Source organism: Gossypium hirsutum, chromosome A05 (genome assembly GCF_007990345.1).
Source record: "Gossypium hirsutum isolate 1008001.06 chromosome A05, Gossypium_hirsutum_v2.1, whole genome shotgun sequence".
Classification (NCBI taxonomy): Eukaryota; Viridiplantae; Streptophyta; class Magnoliopsida; order Malvales; family Malvaceae; genus Gossypium; species Gossypium hirsutum.
The window spans coordinates 25,672,798-25,695,862 of record NC_053428.1 but is presented as its reverse complement, the minus strand read 5'-3'; the positions used below and the strand labels follow the sequence as shown (position 1 = coordinate 25,695,862).

Genomic DNA, 23,065 nt, shown 5'->3' with positions numbered 1-23,065 from the left:
ATAAATACCAAGTAATAATTATAATGAAATAAAACCAAGGAAACGTGTAATTAAAAGCAAGCAGGCTACATTTCATAAACCTTCACCGACAAAACTTTTCAAGTTTATTAGGGATTAGGATGTGAATGGAGGTTTGGGAGTTGGTGAAGACTACTACTTATTCAACCTACAAGGAGTTGAATGCTTTTGAAGTAGAGATTGTGGGTTCAAATTTTGAGAATTGGAACATCTTTATTTATCTTTTCAAAATTCCATTTAATTAGCAAATTGATTCACTCTTTTTTTCTTCAACATATTTATTAGTATTAATTATTTATCTTTTTCAAAATTCAATTATACTAAAAGTGGGGAGATTTTTAAGTGGAAGAAACAATTAGGAAAAAAATTAAATAAATGGTTGATTTTTTAATATTAATCTCATTATAGATTTTTATTATATCTGTTCTTTTTGATACAGTGATTAGAATTGTTCATAACCCCTCTCTAAATCTTAAATTGGAGAATAATGTGCTTCAGCGTATTCAAACCCATGTCCTCCTATACTGATAACAATATTGATGCCAATCTAACTAAGATTCAATCAACACAACAAGATAATTATGTGAAAACTGTGTCGCAAACTTCAGAACAAGGTATCTTTTTCATTTTATTTAATGATATATAATTATATAATCTATAACTACTTTGCTTATTTTCAAACTAATAATTAATATTATTGACTTGATCACATTTTAGAATTAGGGTGTATTTCATAAACTATTGACAACTTTCATTTCATTGAAAATGAAAATTTTCAACATTTAATATTTTAAATATGTTTAACAATTATTTTAATTTTTTACTTAAAATAAGTTTTTCAATAAAAAAATTTTAAAGGTAGCTAGCTACTTATCACTTAATAGAAAATATTAAGTTGATTTTATTTTATTAAAAAATTAAAATAAATTATCTTTTTTAAAGAACTTGAAATATTCATATCTATCTTTTATTTAAAAGGATCTAAAATAATATAAAATATTAGATTAATAAGATTAAAATTAAAAAATAAATAATATTTTAAAAATAATTATTTACTTTTATCAAACAATAAAATTATAATCGGTACATATATTTATTAATTTACCAAATAAAATTTTTAATATAAATTTAACACTTCAAAAATTTAATATTGAAAATTAAAAACTTAAAATTTCAATTTATCAAACAAATCATTAATCTACAACTTATTTTATAGATTTTGGATTTCAAATTTATAAATAAAACTGTTGATGAGTGTAGTGAGCTTATAAACAAAATACTACACAAAGCTCAGCTAGCCCACATTTTTTTCCATTAAAAATGAAATTTAACATAGAGGTATATTTGGATAATCGTAAACCATAAATGTTGAAAACTATAAAAATTTGGTTTTAAATCTTATTATTATTTTATATGAATATATTTTTATATAAAAATATCAATCGATAAAAATACTCTTAAAAAATAATACAATTTAATTTATGAAGTAGATATGTTTTTGTCACCACCTAATTGAATTGATGACACCAACTCAAACAAATATTTAATATATAGTATAAATAAATAATTTGTAATACCAAACTTAGAAAAAATTAATATTAGTTGATGTAGATAATCCATAACATCTAGCAAAAAAAAAAAAGCATGCTTAAAATGCAACGGGAAAACGTGGGGTTAATTTTTCTCTTCCCCGAAAGCTGTTTTTATTGACACAAAGGTCTTTTGGGTACTGAAAATTCCGCAACCTCAAATTATTCACTTCAATAAATTAGACACTGAATTTGTCATTAGGAATAGTAACCTGGTTTTTTCTTAAAATATAAATTGCTTCCATCGTCGGAGCTATAATTACAAACCCATACAAAGCATATAATACCACTTTAATCACCCCTAAATATTTATTCCAAAAGGAGTAACGGTTAGTTTTAAAAAATAATAATAATAATAATAATAATTTGTTCAATCATTTTTACAAGATGATATTAAACATTAAGAATTTAAATGATTACACCTCTTTTCTTATCTATTATTATAACCTTTTATATGTAAAACATAAAATAAAATATAGATGTACCAAAAATATCAGTTTGATTGTCTATAAAACTCAGAGTTACATGTTCATGCAAAAAACAACAATGTGCAAAAATAAAAAATGATAATAGGTTGTGTGTTAAACCATTTGGTTATTGATTCTCCCAAACTCCAATCACTATACTTTTTTTACCCTAAACTATTGATGTGCTTTTACAATGCCGAAACATTAATTACTGGTGGGTCATTTTATGTGACAAAGCTTTGGGAGACCTGTGTTTTTCTTTTCTTGCGCATCCAAAACGATGCCTGTTGTTCACATATTCTCACCCAACTCATCAATTCAACTGATACTTCCACTCTTCCTCTATATTTTTGGGATGACCGAAATTTTAATCAAATTTAGTTTTGGAAAGTAGCCAAGTATAGAATGGATCCAACTTCCAAAGTTACAATCTTACTTCTAGTACAAAAGCTTCCATGATATTTTTATTTCATATAATATCATTAATATTTAATATTATTTTCTGTATAATGTTATGTTTTATTTTTTTTTTTGGTTTTGAAGATGATTAGGTATAGGGAAAAAGATTGTTCAGATTTGAACCCATTATTTAAACTTAACAATCGCAGCTCATTTATCATTACATCAATATGGACTTTGTTACATTCACACTTTTTACTTTTCCTAAGACAAGCTTCCAAAATCAACAAAAGATTGTTACTTGAAAGGAAATCAGCTTTGCTGTTCCATTCCCAATAAGAAAAACAAAGGTGACAGGAGAGTAATTGGTGTCATAGTGAGGGGGACAATTATCTCAATAATATGCCATTAGCCAAGCATCTAAAACTAAAATCACAATGCACATAATTACCTCCAAAGAGAACAATTTACATTTACTCCTACAACTTCATTAGCTAAAACACATCTGAATAGTTTTTGGCTTTACACTAAAGTAATTATTATCCGAGAGCATCTCAAGTGAAAAAAAGCACTTATTTCTCTATTTAAAACACTAGATGGAAATGCTACCATGATCTATACCACCAAAAGGAAAACAGATATTTCAGTTTTATATAAAAGGTTATTCTACAACACAGCTTTCTGAAATGTGCAAGTAATTCAAGAATTTCTCCATCCCCAGTCTCCTAGATTTCTGTGCATCTATAGTGCCAACCGTTAGCCAGATTGAGCAATTTAGGTTGCTAGTCCTAAATATACTGTTTAATTAACATCTCCACTCCTCAAAACCCAGCCATATATAGGAAAGATGTGAGCCATCAAAATTGGCTTAAACATGACTTGCATACAGATTAGTTCTATCCAGAAAATGACATTCACCTCCTTCCACGAGCTCCTGGACCTGACCTTGGGCCTGGGTACCGAGAAAACTGAAGTCTCAAGTAGTTAGAATCAGGATCATGTTCATCAATTTTGTAACCTGCACAATTCAACAATAAAATCAAATTGGGAATTTGAGAAAGCGTTAAAACGCAAAACCAATAGACTCAACTTATGGCATATTAGGTTAAACTTCTATTTTCAATTTCATATCCCCACCCTATGGCATTGTTTTGAGGAAAATCATGCATGTTTTCAGCCTGCATAAGGCCCACATCCTCATTCATGCATGTCAAAACTAGAAATCAAGGCTTCGATGAAAAATTAGTATCTCATAAAAAAGCTATCTATCTCATTCTTCTTCTCTTTATTTATTTATTTTTAATTTGGGTGAACAGGAAATTCAAACTCTACTCTTTGAGCACGGGATAGATACACCTACTGATTAAGCCAAACACTCCAGTGCACCAATATCATTTAAAATATTAATTATTGTTTCCTATCAGTTTTTCTGAGAAATACCATGTATCACTCTCCATGAATGTCAAAATTAACAGAAGAAAATATCACCTTGCAAGGCACTCATTGCAGTTGCTGCACAAGCAGGAGTGGTGAAATCAACAAAACAGAGGATAAGAGGATCTCCACCACGCTGCATTACCAATGCATCGGATTTTAGCATTTGATGAAATGGTCAAGCTTACAAGAATTTCACATGTAAGAAAACAACAATAGAAGCCATGCTACAGGAGACAAATTAGGTGTTAGACAATGTATCGCTCACTCACATGTCGGAATTCTTTGCTAACTAGTCGTACTTCTTTATATCCCACAAAAGGGCGAAAGATGTCTAAAGCCTTGATCAAGGAATGCGTTGGAAACAAGGTAATAGAGCCATGGTATCATAAGACATATCAACATATTTATGAAGCATTACATCATGAAAAAGGATACGGGCTACTTCCCTCCTTGTGCTGTCAGAAGGAAGTCCCTCAACATATAGAGTATTGGAAGCATCTGGAGGTAGAGGTACAGTATCCCGACCTAGCCTCGACATTGCATCCAAAGGAAGTTGATTACCATAACCTACATTTCGACCATTTGATACCATATCTGGAGCAGCAGATCCAGGACGACCCATCACAGGAGGATCAGCTATTGGACGAGCAGGCATTGCACCACCAACAGGCTTTCCCAACCCACCAAATGTTCTTGCTTCTCCAGAAGGTAAAGAAGAAATTTGCTACAAAAGTAATTTAATAAATGCTTCAGAAAACAAAAAATTGAGATGTTGGTGGGGAGTAAATAAAGCATGAGCGATGGTTCAAGATGGTACTGCACTCTGCAGATAGCGATCATATGCCGACCCAATTGTTTTTGTATCCTTTACAGGCAGATGTCCACCACGATCACCGTCTCTTGCCAAATAATTATGCATCTCATGAGATGGATGTAGCCCAGAAGGTGGGCCATCTGTGAAGTTGAAAATATAGCATGCCGGTGAAACTCTTTCTTAAAGCAGATACTATATTTCACAAAAGACGAAGCAGTGAAACAAGCATATTTCTTAAATTCATTATGAAAGAAACAGAAAGACGAAGACAATGTTCCACAAAGTAAAAGACTAAATGCAAATCTGAACAAAATTAGCAGCTAGCAACAATGGATATGTTTAAAAATTAGTCCAACAAAGGTCAATTTGATTTGTCTTTAAAGAAAAAAGAACAAAAAGAGAGGAGTACCGGAACAGCTGAATGGTGCAGAACACAAGCTTGCTAAGGCTGAAAAGATATGTTAAGGAGTCGCCATAACTTAAGTTTTCAAATTTCGATGATCATTCATTCCTTACCTGACATTCAATTGCTACCTAAAAACTAAGATTTTGCAGAAGAATATTTAACTGATTACTTCAGATAAAGCATCTAAAACTTGTATAGTATTCATTTCCGTTGTAGAAAACAAAAATCAATTTGCAGGCGTTCTCAACAAATAATGATCAAAGTAAGCAAACAAAAACCTAATGCATTTTTGTCCCGAGACAGGTTTGAACAAAATTCTACCAATCTAATCGAAAACTTGCGGTAATTTCTAAACTAATCACAAAAGCAGCTATACTATAATAAGAATCGAAGAAAGATCTCTGCAAAAACAGACAAAGATAAAGGCAACACTAAGGACTTAAAACGACAAAGAAAAGGTACTACCGTATTCAGTACGAGGTCGTTTAAGCGCCCCGCTGGAAGACAGCATCGGAGGAGTTGGCTGTCGCCGATTCCAGTAACCGTCCGCCATTCACACGTTTCTTAACTTTCCTCTGCAAAAACAATAATTCAAAAGTTCGTGATTTCCTTATGAAAAGAAGAAATTTAAATGAATTTAAATCTGGAATTGAGGAAACCCTAGCTCTTGCTACTCTATTTTTCTTTCTTCACTTTGTTTATTTTCGTTGTTCTTTTTTCTGAGACAAAGCACAAAACTGATTTCCTGCTGAGTTTCTCGTACGAGTAACGAGTCATGACTCGGAAGAGTCACGAAACAACTCGCGGATCACGTGTGTACGTAATAGACGAGAAATAAGTTTTGAGTGAATTCTCGGCACAATGCCTTCCAACCTTATAAAAAAGGAATTTTAGCATTGCTTCCTTTTTTTTTTTTTTTAATTCATTCATGAGATAATACAATCAACCAAAAAAAACAAATATCTAATATATGCGTTAGAGGATAAGTTTTATCAATTATCAAATCAACAAAAGTTTCAGATTTAATATCAATAGAATATAATGTCACATTGACAATTAACTTTATCACAACTCAATCAGTGATTATAAAATAACAATTGACATTTTCTATTAACTTAGTAGCAAATGTAAATGTGGGTTGTTAAACTTTAATTTTCTTTTGGTGAATAAAAATTTTAACAAATATTTTAAGTACTCTTATATTTTAGTTTTTAGTTTCTTATATATAAAATAACTTAAACCACTTTTTAGGAAAATTATCTCACTTAAAAACTACCATTGTTGTCTTAAAAGCTACATTTGTTTATTCTGAATAAAGAATACCATTCATCTAAAAAAACAAATATATATACTTTTTTTTTCCTTTCACTCCAACAGTGAATGTGACAAAAGCTTAATTATTATAATGTTTGGAGGTTAGCAATGGCCATAACCTTTTAAAAATTATAAATTTATATTAATAATTGTAAAATTACAATTTAATTTCTCAAAATATAAAAAATTAATTTCATCATTAAAAATGATAAAAATATGAAATAATAAAATAATAAAATTATATTTTAATTTTTATAAAGATATTTAATTTAATCTTACCCTAGAAATTATTTTTAATTTTACCCATATTAAATTTGGTGTCACTTAATCTAATGAAACCAATTCAATAAAAATAATTTTTATATATAATTGATATAATATATTATTTTAGTATTTTAAAATTTGTATATAATATATTTTTTAAACTAAGTTGTTTTGAAATAAGAAAACACCTTGTTATTTTTTAAAAATTAAACGCATCTTTTGAGATATGGTTGTCTATAATATTAGTCAATAAATAAGACTAAATTGATGATGAGAAGGGTGAATGTAACGATATGACTACTAGTGCTCAGTGCTAACCAAATGGGTTTCACTTCTTCAACGTTTAAAAGTTGTAGGCATGCATGGAAAGCAGAGCCTCCAATATGTGAACACCACAAATACATAAAGCTGGAATTTATGATACATGCACACTCTAAAAACTTCTCCTCTTTCTTTAATTATTTGCTTTTTTTCTTTTAGTGGCCGTGTAAGTCTTTGAACTGTCTACGGCTCTGTCACTAATTTTTTTTTAGTCATTTTAAGTGTTTTTTTTTTAATTTGTAAATATATTTTGTCAATATTTTTATTACTTTTTACAAATTTTGATAGATAAATAACATGATCTGTCATAATTAAAACTCTAATGATCACCAGTAATTTTTCTTATAAAGTAGATAATTCAATTTGGACTCATATTATATTTATGTTTTTATTTCTGCCTTGAGAATATTTTAAAATAATTAATATATTCACAAATCAATTTCAACTTTTAAATTCTATATATTTTTTTTGTTTATTTTTCTATTTTTTAGACAACAGGATTATGGCCAACATATAATTGAGTTTTGAATAGTGTAATTTATTCCATTATAATCTTGTTTTTGTTTTACTGGCAATGGCAAAAGAAAAGACAAAATAAAAAAAGTGAGTGAGGTAGATTTTTCCAAAAGATTGTTAAGCAAAAACTGATTTGTTTGGACTGTTTTACATTGGTATAATGGTATTATTTTTAATTGAAGTTTATTTTATTTTATGTTTGAATATTTTTAATATATATAATTTCGAGTTTCTATTCTTTAATCTTCAAATTGCTTTAGAATATTTCGGCTTTGGCTTCTTATTTAAAGTCGTTTTGGAGTCAAATATTTTTTAATTAATCAATCTCATATTATAGTTCAAATATTTTGAATTAAAATAGGTTTTTTAGCAGTTTAGATTGGATTGGTTATAAGTTCACAAATTAATTGTCTAATTTATGAAAATTTAAGGTCCGAGACCTACGTTATTCTAATAAATCAAATAAAACTCTCGAGACACGATCTTTTTATCTTGAAATTTAATAATAAAATAATTCAAAAATATTTAATTTTCAATTTGTATATTAAATATACCTAAATTTTACTTCAATCTCCAATTTTCAATTTGACACAAATACATATAATCAAACATCACAAAATCATGGAAATTCATGTATTCATATTCAAACAACCTATTACCACTTTCAAATTCATATTAACAAACATAACTAGTTACTAATTAAATAACGAGATTCTAAATTTATAAATCATTTAGACCAAATTGGTAAACATACCAAAATGCACACTCAATTTCATGTCATAAATGTCCTAAGTACATGTCATTTAACTCAAACTCATATACACATATAAAAGAGGTAATAAATGAATACCAACCTGAGCTATTGAGTTAGATACTTGACTATTCAAAATCTATGTCATGTCTGAGATTTACGCACAAAAATAAACATAATTGCACGTTAAGTATTGAATACCTGGTGGTGCTAATATGATTTAAATTCAACATGTTAAATTAAACTAAAGCAAACATGTAAAATATAATATCAACTACATTAATTTACACTGGTTTTACTTATCACCAAATAAAAAATCACAGCATTCTATTCATCTTAATATGTAATAATCTCATATCACAATGTGTTCTATATTTTAATATGTCATACAATATCATTCCAATACTTATTTATTTCGGTCCTGTTAATCAATGCTAGACATTAAGACGGATATTTAAATCTGTATAATGAATGAGTCCTCAACCCTCTAGGAATTAGGACTGTTTTATTCTATCACCCCGAGTCGCCTGATAACAATGACTTTTAATATTTGTCCAGACTATTTTATTCTATCATATTGGGTTGCCCAATAATGATGGTTTAATATTTGTTCATGACCCTCAAAGAATTGTACTTGTTTTATTTTGCCACATTGAGTTGCCCAATAATAGTAGATTCTAATACCTACTCAACGAATAAATGTGATCCTATAACATGCTAATTACAGCTAAACTACATCTAGCACTGTTTAATAGGACAATAGCATCATAATCATCATTGTATCAATATCTCATTATTGTATATAAATACATTTATTTCAAACATATATATGTACACCCATATATATAAATCACAATTCAATCATTCTTAGTTTGATTTCTGACATTTTGTGATATCAATTCATCATCATTGTTTTAGGGAGAGATACTATGGTTTATATAAAAAAAAGTTAATATATACAGAGATATTTGAACTTAGTAACTTGTATCTATTTGGTACTTAAACTATTTTTTGGACTTAATTGGTACCTAAATTTGAAAACCATAAACCAACTTGGTACTTTTTTTAGATACCTAATTATCATTATTAAAATATGTTGGTGTGGCATTGACGACCAAAAGTATGGTGACACATGGTAAAAATAAAAAATAAAGTTAAAAAATTAATAATTTTTTACTAAGATGAATATGAACGAATGGACAACCTCAATTTTTTTATATTATTATTATTTTGAAATTTATAATATATAAAATGTAAAAAAAAATTAGAAATATAATAATTCATTTTTCACATGATTTATACCCAAAAAATTTCTGTTAGAGACTAATTTATAAAAAAAAAATTATGTGAAAGAGACATTTTTTAAATATAGATTAAAATATGCAAGAAAATTGATTGTTTTTGTCGAAATTAGGATATTCACCGACCACCGTTTGTAGCAGTGACCATTCCTCTCGTCATGAGTGCTCTTCGAATAAGTAAACGGCTCATTACAAGATGTGCTTCATTTTTATGGGCGGAAATCAAAACCCAACTTCTGAGACAAAAAATCAATCCGATTTAACATCATATTGAATTTGGATATCATATATCCAATATTTTTTATTTATTGTAACAAATAATTTAATTATATTTAATTAAAATTCATAAAATTATAATATGCAAATCTTAAATAAATAAACCAAATACGAAATTTATTACCATAATAAATATTTAAAAAATAACATACCCATACTACGGAAATTAAGATCAGCAGTCCACTATTATGAAATATTCACTAACTTCAATATTTGTAATTAGTTTTTATTAAACTTAATTTAATTAGTTAAAACTTAAAATAATTGAACTAATGTTCTTTAGATCAACAGTTCACTATTATGAATTTTTAATATGGTCTAATTGCAATTTTTGACCTTAAGTTAATTGCAATTTAAATCATCAATTCAATTTTTAATTAAAAATTTATAGCGATTGGACTTTATAATCTAATCCGTAAACCTTAATTAATCACTAATTCAACTAAATTACTTATCCAAATTTCAATTTATTTTTATAACTCCATAAATAAAATATTTACAGATTTAATTTATAAAAATAAGATTTTAAAACTGTTATTTTCGACACTACTAGAAATCGAATAGTTAGTTACCTACCTCCAAAGTGTCTTAACATAGGAAATTCTTCCATCTACGTTCAAATTATCCCAAATCCGGCGTACGTAGAGTACCAAAGGTCGACAGCAGTCCAATATAAAATGGATATAAAGTTAGCGTACAACTTAAAAATAAATTTTTTATCCGGACTGAGTCACTTACGTTGAAGTACTTTTGGAGCAGATGTGGCTTGAGCTACTTTAAAGCATGGTTCAAAATATACAATTCTCGTAAATCTGCAACTTATCCATTATTACATTTCGTATTATTAATGTAAAAAACGTTGATGTTACATATACATCAAAAAGAAAAGGAAAAAGAAAAAGTTGATGAAAATAAAAAGAAGTGCATTGGAAATGTCTTCTCAAATCTTTTCATCCTGTCAGGCTACTTGCGGTCTTTTTCATCTTTGACCACCTCCTGTTTTTTTTTGAATAACTCTACTCTACACTACTCTACACTGCAACAGTCGGAGACAAAAACAAACTCAAGCTCACCTTCTCGTTTTTCGCCGGTAACCTCCGTCTGCTCCGCCGGCAGTTCCCTTCAGTAACCTCTGCAGAGCCGCCATTTTGACCTTGGATTCGTCCCGACATCTAACACAAGGACCATCTTAGTGGAGGTGGATTGAAGAGGTTAGTGCTAGTGTTTTGTTTTAGGAGGAGAATCGCACAAATCCTGTCAAGTCTTGCTCGAATTGTTTTGTTTTTGTTTTTGGAAAATGTGCGGCTAAAGGTGTTTGGATGTGAAGCTTAGGAGGGCAAGAGGAGAGGAGAGTAGAAAAGAGAAAGGAAGAGGTGGTAGAAGCAGATGATGAACGGAGCTCAAGAGAGCGATCGTAGAGGGAGGTGGCATTCTGGTTATTTCCTCACATGGAATGGCAGATCTTGTTAGCTACGGCAATGCCCAACGCGAAATCCACCAGGTCTTTAAGAAATTTTTTTCCAACTTCATTTATTTATTCTCAATTATTTTCTTAACTTTGTTTTACTTTCAATTGTGTCCCCGGTTTTTTCCGATCTGAGGGTAAGAAATGTTGAGTGACTTTGTTGAAGTTTTTGAATTTTTTGGTTACTTTATGGTATGGTAAGATGAGCATTTGGTTTATTTTTTCCACATTTTAGTAGATTTCTACATTTTAGTTGCTTCTAGAAAGCTGGAAAAAAATGTGACCCTTTGTGCCTAATTTAGTATAATGTCAAGAGTTGTGTTCAAGAATATTGAATTTTATCTTATTTCCGAATTATGCTAAGTTTTAGGGGGGAAATGGTTAACAATTTCGGTTAATGAAATAGGAAGTTGCTTGCTTTTCTAGGCAGCGAATTACACTTTGGCTTGAAGACATATCATCTGATTGTAAGATCTAAAAATAAGGTGATATTACAAACATTGGACATATACATAATGCATGTGTATTAGTAGGGAGCAAAGTGAGCCACCCTTAAGTGGTGATGTGGATGATCGGCAATTGAAGATTTATGATTTAAGTGAGAGTGTGAGGTTTGGTTACTATAATTTACTTATGCTATCATTGTCCTTGTTCTCTTTCTTGATGGTTATATTGTTGATATTTGAATAATTTTCTGTACATATCCTGATATCAATATCCTTTTAACATATAGTTACTTTTACCTAATGTAGGGATTAATAGCTTTGAAGAAGGGTGCTCAGCTTCTGAAATATGGCCGCAAAGGAAGGCCAAAGTTTTGTCCATTTAGAATTTCTAATGTAAGTTCCTTTCCTATCTTTTAAAGCCTTTCTGTTATGTTCCTCTGATTTGTGAAATTTACTCTTTTATGCTTCGTTAGACAGTGTTAAGTTGAAATGTGCTCCAATATTCAAGGACATATTAAGAAAATGCATTAAAGTACCAGAGGTCTAACCTGTTGGACTTCCAGTTCCCGTCAACCAGTTGGACAAACTAGTTTAATAATTTGTTTTTTAATGTTTAAACACTGATTTAAAGTTAAAACAAATATTAATATAGTGAATAGTTAACAAAAAATTGCATTTGGCTTAATAGTATGATGGTCTTCAATATAAAACCAAAAAGTTTAAGCTTCAAATCTTAATAATTACAAATAAAGTTTCTGAAAGAAATATAAAATTGATTTTTATACTTCAATCCAGCTTTTACTGGTTCACCTGTCACCTGGTTCTTTTTAGCCGTTGTACTAGACAAGTCATTGTTTCCTGGTTCAACTTGATGTTGGAGTCTGGTTTTTATTCCATGATGTTGCCTGGAAATAACAACTATCTAGACTCAGAGATTTACAATGGTTAATTATGATTCTACAGTCTTGCCTTCTTAGACTTAAATTATTATTTTTAGAAAGATGTTAGATTTAGAAATATTCTTTAATTAAAAGTATCTTTATAGTATTAGGGTTTAAGCGTCTTTCTTTATTTAGAGTTGCTTAGCTTATAAGTCTATTATTCAAATAAGTAAACTTATGTAACTTCTATTTGAGGGGTTGATTGGTAGCAATAAAATTAAGTCGGAACTTATTTCAATATATTTGTTCGTCATAGGTCATTCGAGAGGAAGTAGAAATCAGGGAAAGAGCCCTGTTAACACATACGGTTTGCCTGTGAATTGTCCAATGACAAGATCAATCAGTCAGGACATAACATTCTAGGACTGTTTTGAATTAACAAGTGATGCTGTTTTACTTGTTTCTTGACTTTGCACTTATTTTATTTCTAAATCCTACAACACCAAAGAATTCTATGTTTGTTTAATATCAGCATCTAATAACCGTTTTCATTTGTCAAAATTGCAGGATGAAACATCTTTAATCTGGATTACGAGCAACGGTGAAAGAAGTTTGAAGTTGGCTGCAATCTCTAAAATTATTCCTGGACAAAGAACTGTGAGATCCTTATGGTTCTATTGTTACATATTCTTTTGCTATTTTGTCACAAAATTTAGTTTTCTTCCCACTATGCTTGCATTAATTTCTTCTGAATTATACTACATTTTCCTCTTTCATGCTCTATTAGGCTGTTTTCCAGCGGTATCTCCGTCCCGAGAAGGATTATTTATCCTTTTCTCTTATTTACGAAAACGGGAAAAGGTCACTTGATCTGGTTAGTTGATACTTGTATTGATCTGGTTATTTATCCCCTTGCATCTGTTTTAATTAATGTCTTGTTGGCTCCTAGATCTGCAAGGACAAAGTTGAGGCGAAGGTGTGGATTGCAGGCCTCAATGCATTAATATCTTCTGGTCAGGGTGGGCGTTCCAAAATTGATGGTTGGAGTGATGGAGGCCTCTATCTTGGTGTAATTCCATCTTCATTTGTCTCCTTTTCACTGTTTTTTTGGTGGTTTTTCTGCTTCAAGAAGTGCCATGCATAATTATTCCAGTTTGTACAATTTTGAAATGTTAAAATATTTTGCCAGAGGAGTTATTGATTATTCATGATTCAGTTCCAAAACTATCTTCTAAGCTCTTGCTACATTAGAAGCTTGTATGTATATACAATTACTTGGTTGTTTGACAAATCTAGGTAGTTTAGTTAACTTTGTTTTGTATGTAAGGCTTCATTGTTTTATTCTTTTAACTATGAACAATCTTTCATTTATAAGCATAAAATTTCACACTTTTTGCTATATAATCGACTGTTTTACTGTTGTAGCTACAGTTATAGATTGTATTTGACATAAATGCTCATCACTGATTGATTTCAGGATGGCAGAGACCTGACATCAAATAGTGCAAGTGACAGTTCTGTTAGCACTACTCGAGATATTAGTTCTGATATTTCTGTCAGATTTAACCCGAACACTTCTTCAATGAGTTTACGACCTGAGAATTCTTTTCATCCTGAAAGGACACATGTAGCATCTGACAGCACAAATATGCAAATAAAAGGGTCTGGATCAGATGTTCTTCGTGTAAGTGTTTCTAGTGCACCAAGTACTTCAAGTCATGGTTCTGCACCAGATGATTATGATGCTTTAGGAGATGTGTATATATGGGGTGAGGTTATCTGTGATAGTGTTGTGAATGCTGTGGCTGATAAGGATGCCAGTTATTGGAGCTCAAGAGCAGATGTGCTTCTTCCCAGGCCTTTAGAGTCTAATGTAGTTTTAGATGTACATCATGTAGCTTGTGGGGTCAAGCATGCTGCCCTAGTGACAAGGCAGGGTGAAATTTTTACCTGGGGTGAAGAATCTGGAGGTAGACTCGGCCATGGTGTTGGGAAGGATGTCATTCAACCTCATCTTGTTGAGTCACTGGCTGTTACTAGTGTTGGTTTTGTTGCATGTGGAGAATTTCATACTTGTGCTGTTACAATGGCTGGAGAACTTTTTACATGGGGAGATGGAACTCACAATGCTGGGCTTCTTGGTCATGGTACTGATGTCAGCCATTGGATACCGAAGAGAATTTCTGGTCCTCTTGAGGGACTTCAAGTTGCTACAGTAACTTGTGGTCCATGGCATACGGCCTTGATAACGTCAACAGGACAGCTGTTTACTTTCGGGGATGGAACATTTGGTGTCTTGGGCCATGGGGACAGAGAAAATGTTCCATATCCAAGAGAAGTAGAGTCTCTTTCGGGATTGAGAACAATTGCTGTGGCATGTGGAGTGTGGCATACTGCTGCCATTGTTGAGGTTATTGTCACTCAGTCTACTGTTAGTGTTTCATCAGGAAAATTGTTCACATGGGGGGATGGGGACAAAAGTCGTCTTGGACATGGAGACAAGGAACCCCGGTTTAATCCCACATGCGTTCAAGCACTAATTGATTACAATTTCCACAAAGTTGCTTGTGGGCATAGCTTAACAGTTGGTTTGACTACATCAGGGAATATTTTTACAATGGGGAGTGCTGTGTATGGTCAACTTGGTAATCCTTTTGCTGATGGAAAGATACCATGTCTTGTAGAAGACAAGCTTTCAGGGGAATTTGTTGAAGAAATTGCCTGTGGTGCATATCACGTAGCAGCTCTAACATCCAGGAATGAAGTCTATACATGGGGGAAAGGAGCTAATGGTAGGTTGGGCCATGGAGATGTTGAAGATCGAAAAATTCCTACTCTGGTTGAGGGTTTGAAGGATAGACATGTAAAGTATATTGCTTGTGGTTCTAATTATACTTCCGCTATATGTCTCCATAAATGGGTTTCTGGTGCTGAGGAATCTCAATGCTCGGCTTGTAGACAGGCGTTTGGGTTCACCAGAAAAAGGCATAATTGCTATAACTGTGGGCTTGTGCACTGCCATTCCTGCAGTTCAAGGAAAGCACTAAGAGCAGCTTTGTCTCCTAATCCTGGGAAACCTTACCGTGTTTGCGATTCCTGTTTTGCCAAAATGAACAAGGCTTTAGAAGCTGGTAATAGTAGGAGGAAATCTGTACCTCGCCTTTCTGGTGAGAACAGGGACAGGTTGGATAAGGCTGAAATAAGATTATCTAAATCTGCATCTCCTTCGAATATAGACTTAATTAAGCAGTTAGATATCAAAGCAGCCAAACAAGGGAAAAAGGCTGAAACATTTTCCTTGGTTCGTTCTACTCAAGCACCTTCGTTGTTACAACTGAAAGACGTTTTGTCTACTGCCGTAGATTTGCGATGGACAGTACCTAAACCAATTCGTACTCCATCGGGAGTGAGTTCCAGATCTGTTTCACCTTTCTCAAGGAAATCTAGCCCTCCACGTTCAGCTACCCCCATTCCAACATCTGGACTTTCTTTCTCCAAAAATGTCATAGATAGTTTGAAAAAGACAAATGAACTTTTGAACCAAGAAATGCTTATGTTGCGTGGACAGGTAAGAATGCTGTTGCTGGTGCTTTCAGTATGTATCTCAATTTGAGACTATTCTGATATTCGGAAAGGGGGATGAGCCTTCTGGTGACTGAGTCAATCTAATTTTGATGATTATGAGATCTATTCTAGGTTGAGACCCTGAGAAAGAGATGTGAGCTCCAAGAATCAGAGCTTCAAAAATCAACTAAGAAAGCTCAGGAAGCTATGGCACTGGCTGCAGAGGAGTCTGCAAAATCTGAAGCTGCTAAGGAAGTTATAAAGTCGCTAACAGGACAGGTTATTTTCACCTTTGTTTTGTTCTCTCTATTGTTTGTTTGAACTCTTCTCCTTTGAAATCTGTTTTCATTTACTTGCAAAGTGATGCTAACAACCGCTCATGATATGCTTAGTGGTTTAGTTAACGTTCTGAGCTATTGAAGATGATTGGATGACTCCTTTCACTATCTTATATGTTAAAAATACTTTTTATTTAGTGATTACATAATCCTTTGCATTCTTAATTGTGAGACTTGGTGTCTCTTTGAACCCTAGCTTTTTCTTTGCTTTGTCAGTTTGCTTCTTGTAATGCTCAAATGGATTTATTTCTATTTTACTTCCCAGCTCAAGGATATGGCTGAGAGGTTGCCACCTGTAGTTTATGATACTGAGAACACAAAACCAGCATTCTTGCCAAATGGCTTGGAGCGGAATGGTGTTTACTATCCAGAAGCAAATGGGTTGGGACATTTGAGATCTGATTCAATTGGTGGCTATTTCCTTGCTTCCCCCACTGCAATTGATTCTGCCACAATCAATGGCACTCAGAGCCCTGCCCAATTACTTAGGGAAACGACTGGAGCCAACGGTAGAGATGGCCATTCAGATACTCGACTGCTGAAGGGTACTGCAGGTTTGCAGTCTGGTGACAGCAGTGCGTCAGAGGCTGTTGATGAAAGAGAATCTGGGCCTTTCAGAGATGGCGAGAATGGCAACAAATCTAAAAACTCCGCATTGGTTGGGAATGGCTATCAATCGGAGGCTGAGTGGATTGAGCAGTATGAGCCTGGAGTTTACATAACTCTTGTAGCACTGCGGGATGGAACTAGGGATCTTAAACGTGTGCGCTTCAGGTAAATTTTCTATTTTCTTTTATATCTTAGCATTTATGCTTTCATCTAAATACAACAATAACAACATAAAGGGGAAGGGAAAAAGATAGATGAACTACAAAACCACTGGTTGTTCATTTGACACTAGAAATTGTGTAGGTTTTTATTGCAGGTTTTTCGTTGTCTCGTTAGCGTTTTGTGATTTATAGTAAACATTATTTGGGGAAACCTTTAAAGGAAAGACAGCAAAGAAGAAAGAGGAATGTGTGACTTTTGGATCCACGTAGTGGGTGGATGCAAGCAATAGTTTGCATAACTAATTGGTCTTGTGAATCTTAGATGTCAGCATATGTTCTTATATACAGCCGGAGAAGATTCGGGGAGCACCAAGCGGAATCTTGGTGGTCAGAAAACCGTGAAAAGGTGTACGAGAGGTACAATGTGCGCGGATCAGATAAGACATCAGTTTCTGGACAAACAGGTCGCAGGTCAGAGGGAGGTCCGTCACCCACTTCACAAGTGTAACAACAAAAGGGAGGGAAGTTCAGTATCGACCCATTTTGTTCCTGTGGTAAGGCTATGGAGCAAGAAAGGAAGCTGTAAGTGTTATTTTCTTTTCTGTCTCTCTCTTGTATTGTTTGCTCTTTACGTATTCTTGTTTTAGGACAAATATTTTCTTTTGATGATCCCTCCTTTTCTGTTCTTTTTTGTTATCCCTCTATGATTCAGTTACTTCCATTTGAGTTGTGGGTATTTTTACCTTTGTATTGTAATGTATGTATATAAAATCATCAGTTGCTAGATAGTGAATAATCTTGTCAAGAAAGTTTTAGTTCCTTGCCTTTTTTTCTTACGGCACACCCAGGACGGGCACCAGTAAACCGGAGGCATCCTATGCACGTTACAATTTGACTTCCCTATATATATGGTTCAAAGCACCTCTGTACTCTGCGCCATAGTTGTCGGTACTACATACCACTAAATTGGTACCAAATAGTTTAAGTTTCATTTCAATCAATTAAAATTTCAGTGGTTTTGGTGCTTTTCTATCCGTTTTAACAAGTACCTGTTTGTCTTGGTATGTACCGGCTTGTATAATGAGGATATATTGATATTTTAAACTAATCTTGAATATATATATATATATTTTTCTTGATCATGCTTATTTTTTTATAATTGAATTTAAAATAAAAATAGTCGTTAAATTGAAGTTATTAAGCTTAAGTAGTAATTTTAGATTTTATATCACATTTAAACATATTCATAGGTATATTTGGATGTATATATTATTAATAAACTAGAAACTATTAAACTATAGATATGTACATAAAAATATTTTTAAAAATATTGATAAATCTGAGATGATAAATGGAAATATTTAATCCCAAGTAACATGGTAAATAATTAGAAAGCCTTGAATGTGCTTCAAATAATGACATGGAGAAAAGAATTATTGAAATAATAATATATGAAAAGGTTTTTATATCGATATACTTTAAAGCGTGACAACAATCTATTGTGTTGTGTTATTGAATTTCCTTATAGCTTTCATATTGGCAAAGTACAAATAAAAACAAAAACAAAATCAAAATCATTAGCAGGAAAAAGAAAAAGAAAAAGTAATTATTTTGAACCCTAACATCAAAAATCTTCAATCCAGATTTAGAGTTTGTATCAATGGAGGAGTAGCCATTTGAACACCACTGTCACTAATGTTCGTCTTAGGTCAATTGAATTATGTTTGGACGATTATAAAAAGTGGGAGATGGTGGGAAATTGAGAAAAAGAAAAAGGAAATGGCGTAATTAGAAAGGCACATTTCATAACTTAAATTGAAAAAGAGAGACTTTTAACCGCTTTAAGAGTTGAATTAGCAGCATGATAAATTGATTCAAAGTTAGGTATTTGACTAACACTTGTACATAGGTGCAATATTTTTGGTATCTGTCAGTCGAGTAATAGCAAATAACATGGTCATAATTGCATAAGCATTTATTAATCCGAGTGCATAACCATTACCTGATACATTTATTATTATGGATGAACATTGAATTTAATTATGCAGAGATGATAGTATTCTTTTTTTTCCTTTACAAGGTTTAGGGTTTGATTGTTGAAGGAAATTTACAACCGCAATGCGGAGAGCTGGTAGGGAGATAGGGGAAAGTTTCGAGGGAGTCTCCAAAGATTAGAAGTAGGAAGAGAGGAGTTGCCCCTTATAAATTGGTTGCGGGTTCGTGTGAATAGTTGTTTTTCTAAGATGGGATTAACTATGTCTCTGCGTGCATGTTGGGATGTAGAGATTCCCTAAGCAAGCAAGCCTTATGTCCGAGTTAAGGTGGCTATGCTGGTGACTATATATAACTATTCCATCTGTAATTGTGGTCAAGTATTCAGTTTTGGTGGATTTATCTCCTCTATTGTAATTTGTAATTTGCCAATTTCTTGTTTCTTTACTTTCAAAATGTATAATTTCAGTCTACTTTTTGTTGTTAATCTTATCCAAATAATTTCACATGCCTTATTTTTTCCTAAATGACATATTTCTGGTTTTCTTTATATAATTGGGCAATTTCTTTGCACATTTAAAAAAAAATGTATAATATCTGTACATCAAACATACCACACGTTTTAAAAAACAAATTGCATCGAATTAAAAAATAATCGTTTTCGGGGTCATATTCAGAAAATAGAATGACTAAAAATATCAAAGAGAAACTTAATTAGCCAAAAATCCATGTATATAGAAACCTTCCATAAAATGCTAACTACATTTTCAGTAAGAAATATGAATAGGGGCATTAAAAATTAAGAAATTCAAGAGAAAAATGCAAATAAGTGAATGATGTCACCAATCCATCATTCGCACATTGGGTTAGGTTTTGTAATTCTGAAATGGAAGAAAACATCATGAACCAGTTGTCTGAAAATAATATCCAACAAAAATGATGCACAATTTTCTTTGCTTATCAAAAATCAAGAAACCGAACACAATCCATGGTCCACGATTGTCAGAGTATGATTAATTATATCAGTTTTTTTTAACATAAAATAAGACATTTATTAATCTGTTTTATGGTTTGATAATTTTATTCAGATAAAATTCTCTTACTAACATCGATTCTAAGATACTTAATTTAAATGCCTATAGAAGAAGTGGCTACTTGTTCGTATTGTTTATGTCCGAACCCCTTCACAATCCTCCCAATAATTATATTATAATATAAATAATATACATCCGAATAGTTAATAATTACAATTATAATTAACCATTATAAAGCACAATCAAATTGATATTAAAATATATCCAGACTTAAATCAGAATAAAAGATGAAACTTAAATCAGAATAAAATTTAAATTGAAAGTTCACACATGATTTATATAAAGTGAGACTCAAACCAAGGGCAAAAGTCACTTGTTTTAGAGGACTTAAATTTAAATTATAATTTTTTGATAGAGCTAAAATGTAATTTTATTACTATGTTAGCATAAAATTTCACTACTTTTTGAGGGATTAAACCATAAACTTCATAATTTTGAAGAGGATGAAATTGAATTTTAAAATTTAAGGGACTAAAATATAATTTTATTATTGAATTAATTAAAAAATTTAGAATTTTTAAAGAGAATAATTTCCCATTTTTCGATACCTCAATCTAAGTATTAAGCTTAACAATACGTTAACTACTAAATGACTATATATATATATGTATAAGAGTAAATGAAGGAGGTATTGCTATTGATCACAAAATTTCAATAGCCTTTGATTGATTGATGTTAAGGAAGTGAAAGGGTAAGTCAAGCAAGTGACCTACAATGAATTAGTAAAATTGTTGCTGAAATGTTGGTGTCTGTGAAATGATTACACAACTTTGTATTGGATTATAAAATTTTGTCTAACCAAACCCTCTTGAATTTTCCCATTTCTGATTATCCAAATTATACTCTATTAACTACCTTTGACCTTCCCATGGCTGCCGCCCATTTCTTTTACCTCTTCTTACCCTTTTTTTTGTTGAATTTCAGTGCCCCTTCCATCAACAATGCTTTCAAATGTTTATATAATTGTCATAATTTTCAATATGTGACGTATTATGGTTTATTAATAATCTATATAATTTGTATTTAGTAAGTGTTGGATATATAATTTTCGAGTAGTTATATTGTATTCTCATATAGAGAATACACATTCAAATTTTAAAGACAATATTATTGAGAGGAATAATTATATATCTCGAATATAAACTGTAAAATGGATATGACAAATACCAAAAAATAAAAAAAAATACTATTAATACATCCTATATAAATAATAGAAAAATTAAACAATTTTGCAGAATTTTCAAACGCTATTATATGTCTCATTTTGTATAAATAAACCATTAAATAACAATTAAAACTAATAAGTTTAAAACACTTAATTTTAAAGAAAAAATAACCTATTTCTTTTCAAGTTTATAAGTACTATTAAAATACAAACACAAATATTGTATCATTTGTGTATTTTTTACGTCTATTTTACGATTTATATTCGAAATTCGTGGTTGCCTTTCCTAATAATATCGTCTTTAAGGTTCATACTTATGTTCTTCCTTAAAAATACAATGTATCATTGATATATTCATATTGTATTTGATTTTAAAAAAAAGAAGCAAATTTTTATTTTTTGATAGATTTTTTTTAAAGATCTTATCCCTACTTTTATCAACATGGTAATAAAATATTCTTGTCCACATTCAAATTTAAAATAGAATATTTAAAATTGGGATCCATAATTATCATTTAATTAAATTTAATCAAATAAAATATAAATGAATACTTATTTGGTTTTAAATAATATTATCATTAAATAAATATTTTTATCATCAGAACATTTTAAATGGAAAAAGCAACTCATTGACTAATTCTCCATTGCGTAATTTACCCAAAAATAATTAGGAGCAACTTGTTAAAAAAAAAACTATATTCATAAGGTGTTTATAGGTCTATTTATGCATGATTTTAATATATTTTATGTTTTTTTAAATCTAGTTTCATATGAAATATAGGTTTAAAATTTCGTTAAATCTCGTCCATATTTATAAATAGTTAACTCAATTCTATTTTAGTTCCACCCATATTATCAAAAAATTAATATTTAATTTTTCAATATATATTAATTTATATTTATGTTTATATTATTCGTGTAATTGTACAAAAGGCATATATTCATCCATTTTCAATATATATATTTTTAAATTTAATATTATATAATATATATTTTAAATTATATATATTCACCTTAATAATTTTTAATGTTTACACAATAGTAGTTATATACTATTATAAGTTTAATTTTCATGTGTCATAAAACATTACTAACTTAAAAATGAGCAGGGTCAGACTTGGGTCTTGAATGGTAAAACATCAGCTCGACCCATATTTTAAACGGGTCTAATTTTTTTGCCCAAACTTGTTTTTTGAGCCTGACATTTTTATCGAAATCCTATCAACAACTTCAAATTCATAATATATAAACATGAAAAAAAACACACACACTTTCTTAGATAACTATTTAAAAAAAATAGTTGTAACTGCATTTGATTTCATATATAATACCGATTCATACCCAATAGAAACCTTTTACTTTAATTTATTAATATTGAAAAGCAAAAGAAAACTTGTAAAAGGAAGATGATCTCACCAAAAGGAACAAAAAGCCAAAGAACTTGAGAAACAAACAAAGAATTGAAGAGAGAAAAATC

General features: G+C 31.0%; 2 protein-coding genes across 11 annotated transcripts; one reads left to right on the top strand and one right to left on the bottom strand.

Moving 5' to 3' along the window:
* Positions 1-3,089: 3,089 nt before the first annotated feature.
* LOC121229525 (RNA-binding protein 2) lies at positions 3,090-6,070 on the bottom strand. Of its 3 annotated transcripts, none has more exons than XM_041114124.1 (7): positions 5,790-6,070; positions 5,596-5,705; positions 4,728-4,864; positions 4,346-4,634; positions 4,180-4,241; positions 3,962-4,043; positions 3,090-3,491 (listed from the first exon to the last, which is right to left on the bottom strand). In XM_041114124.1, exons 2-7 carry the CDS (start codon positions 5,681-5,683, stop codon positions 3,388-3,390), a joined length of 762 nt encoding a protein of 253 aa, XP_040970058.1. In that variant the 5' UTR covers positions 5,684-5,705; positions 5,790-6,070; the 3' UTR covers positions 3,090-3,387. The 3 variants fall into 3 exon arrangements, with proteins under 3 accessions (XP_040970058.1, XP_040970057.1, XP_040970056.1); XM_041114123.1 differs by having other exon boundaries at positions 5,796-5,988; XM_041114122.1 differs by having other exon boundaries at positions 5,596-5,988.
* A 4,686-nt stretch (positions 6,071-10,756) lies between these two features.
* LOC107914119 (PH, RCC1 and FYVE domains-containing protein 1) lies at positions 10,757-18,152 on the top strand. 8 transcript variants are annotated; one of them, XM_016842879.2, is made up of 10 exons: positions 10,762-11,084; positions 11,206-11,374; positions 12,091-12,177; positions 13,233-13,322; positions 13,453-13,539; positions 13,615-13,734; positions 14,143-16,233; positions 16,362-16,508; positions 16,833-17,341; positions 17,660-18,152. In XM_016842879.2, exons 2-10 carry the CDS (start codon positions 11,327-11,329, stop codon positions 17,982-17,984), a joined length of 3,504 nt encoding a protein of 1,167 aa, XP_016698368.2. In that variant the 5' UTR covers positions 10,762-11,084; positions 11,206-11,326; the 3' UTR covers positions 17,985-18,152. The 8 variants fall into 8 exon arrangements, 7 of the variants coding, with proteins under 7 accessions (XP_016698368.2, XP_040970054.1, XP_016698367.2 ...); XM_041114120.1 differs by having other exon boundaries at positions 11,201-11,374; XM_041114121.1 differs by having other exon boundaries at positions 10,764-11,084; positions 17,686-18,152.
* The last annotated feature ends 4,913 nt before the right edge of the window (positions 18,153-23,065 follow it).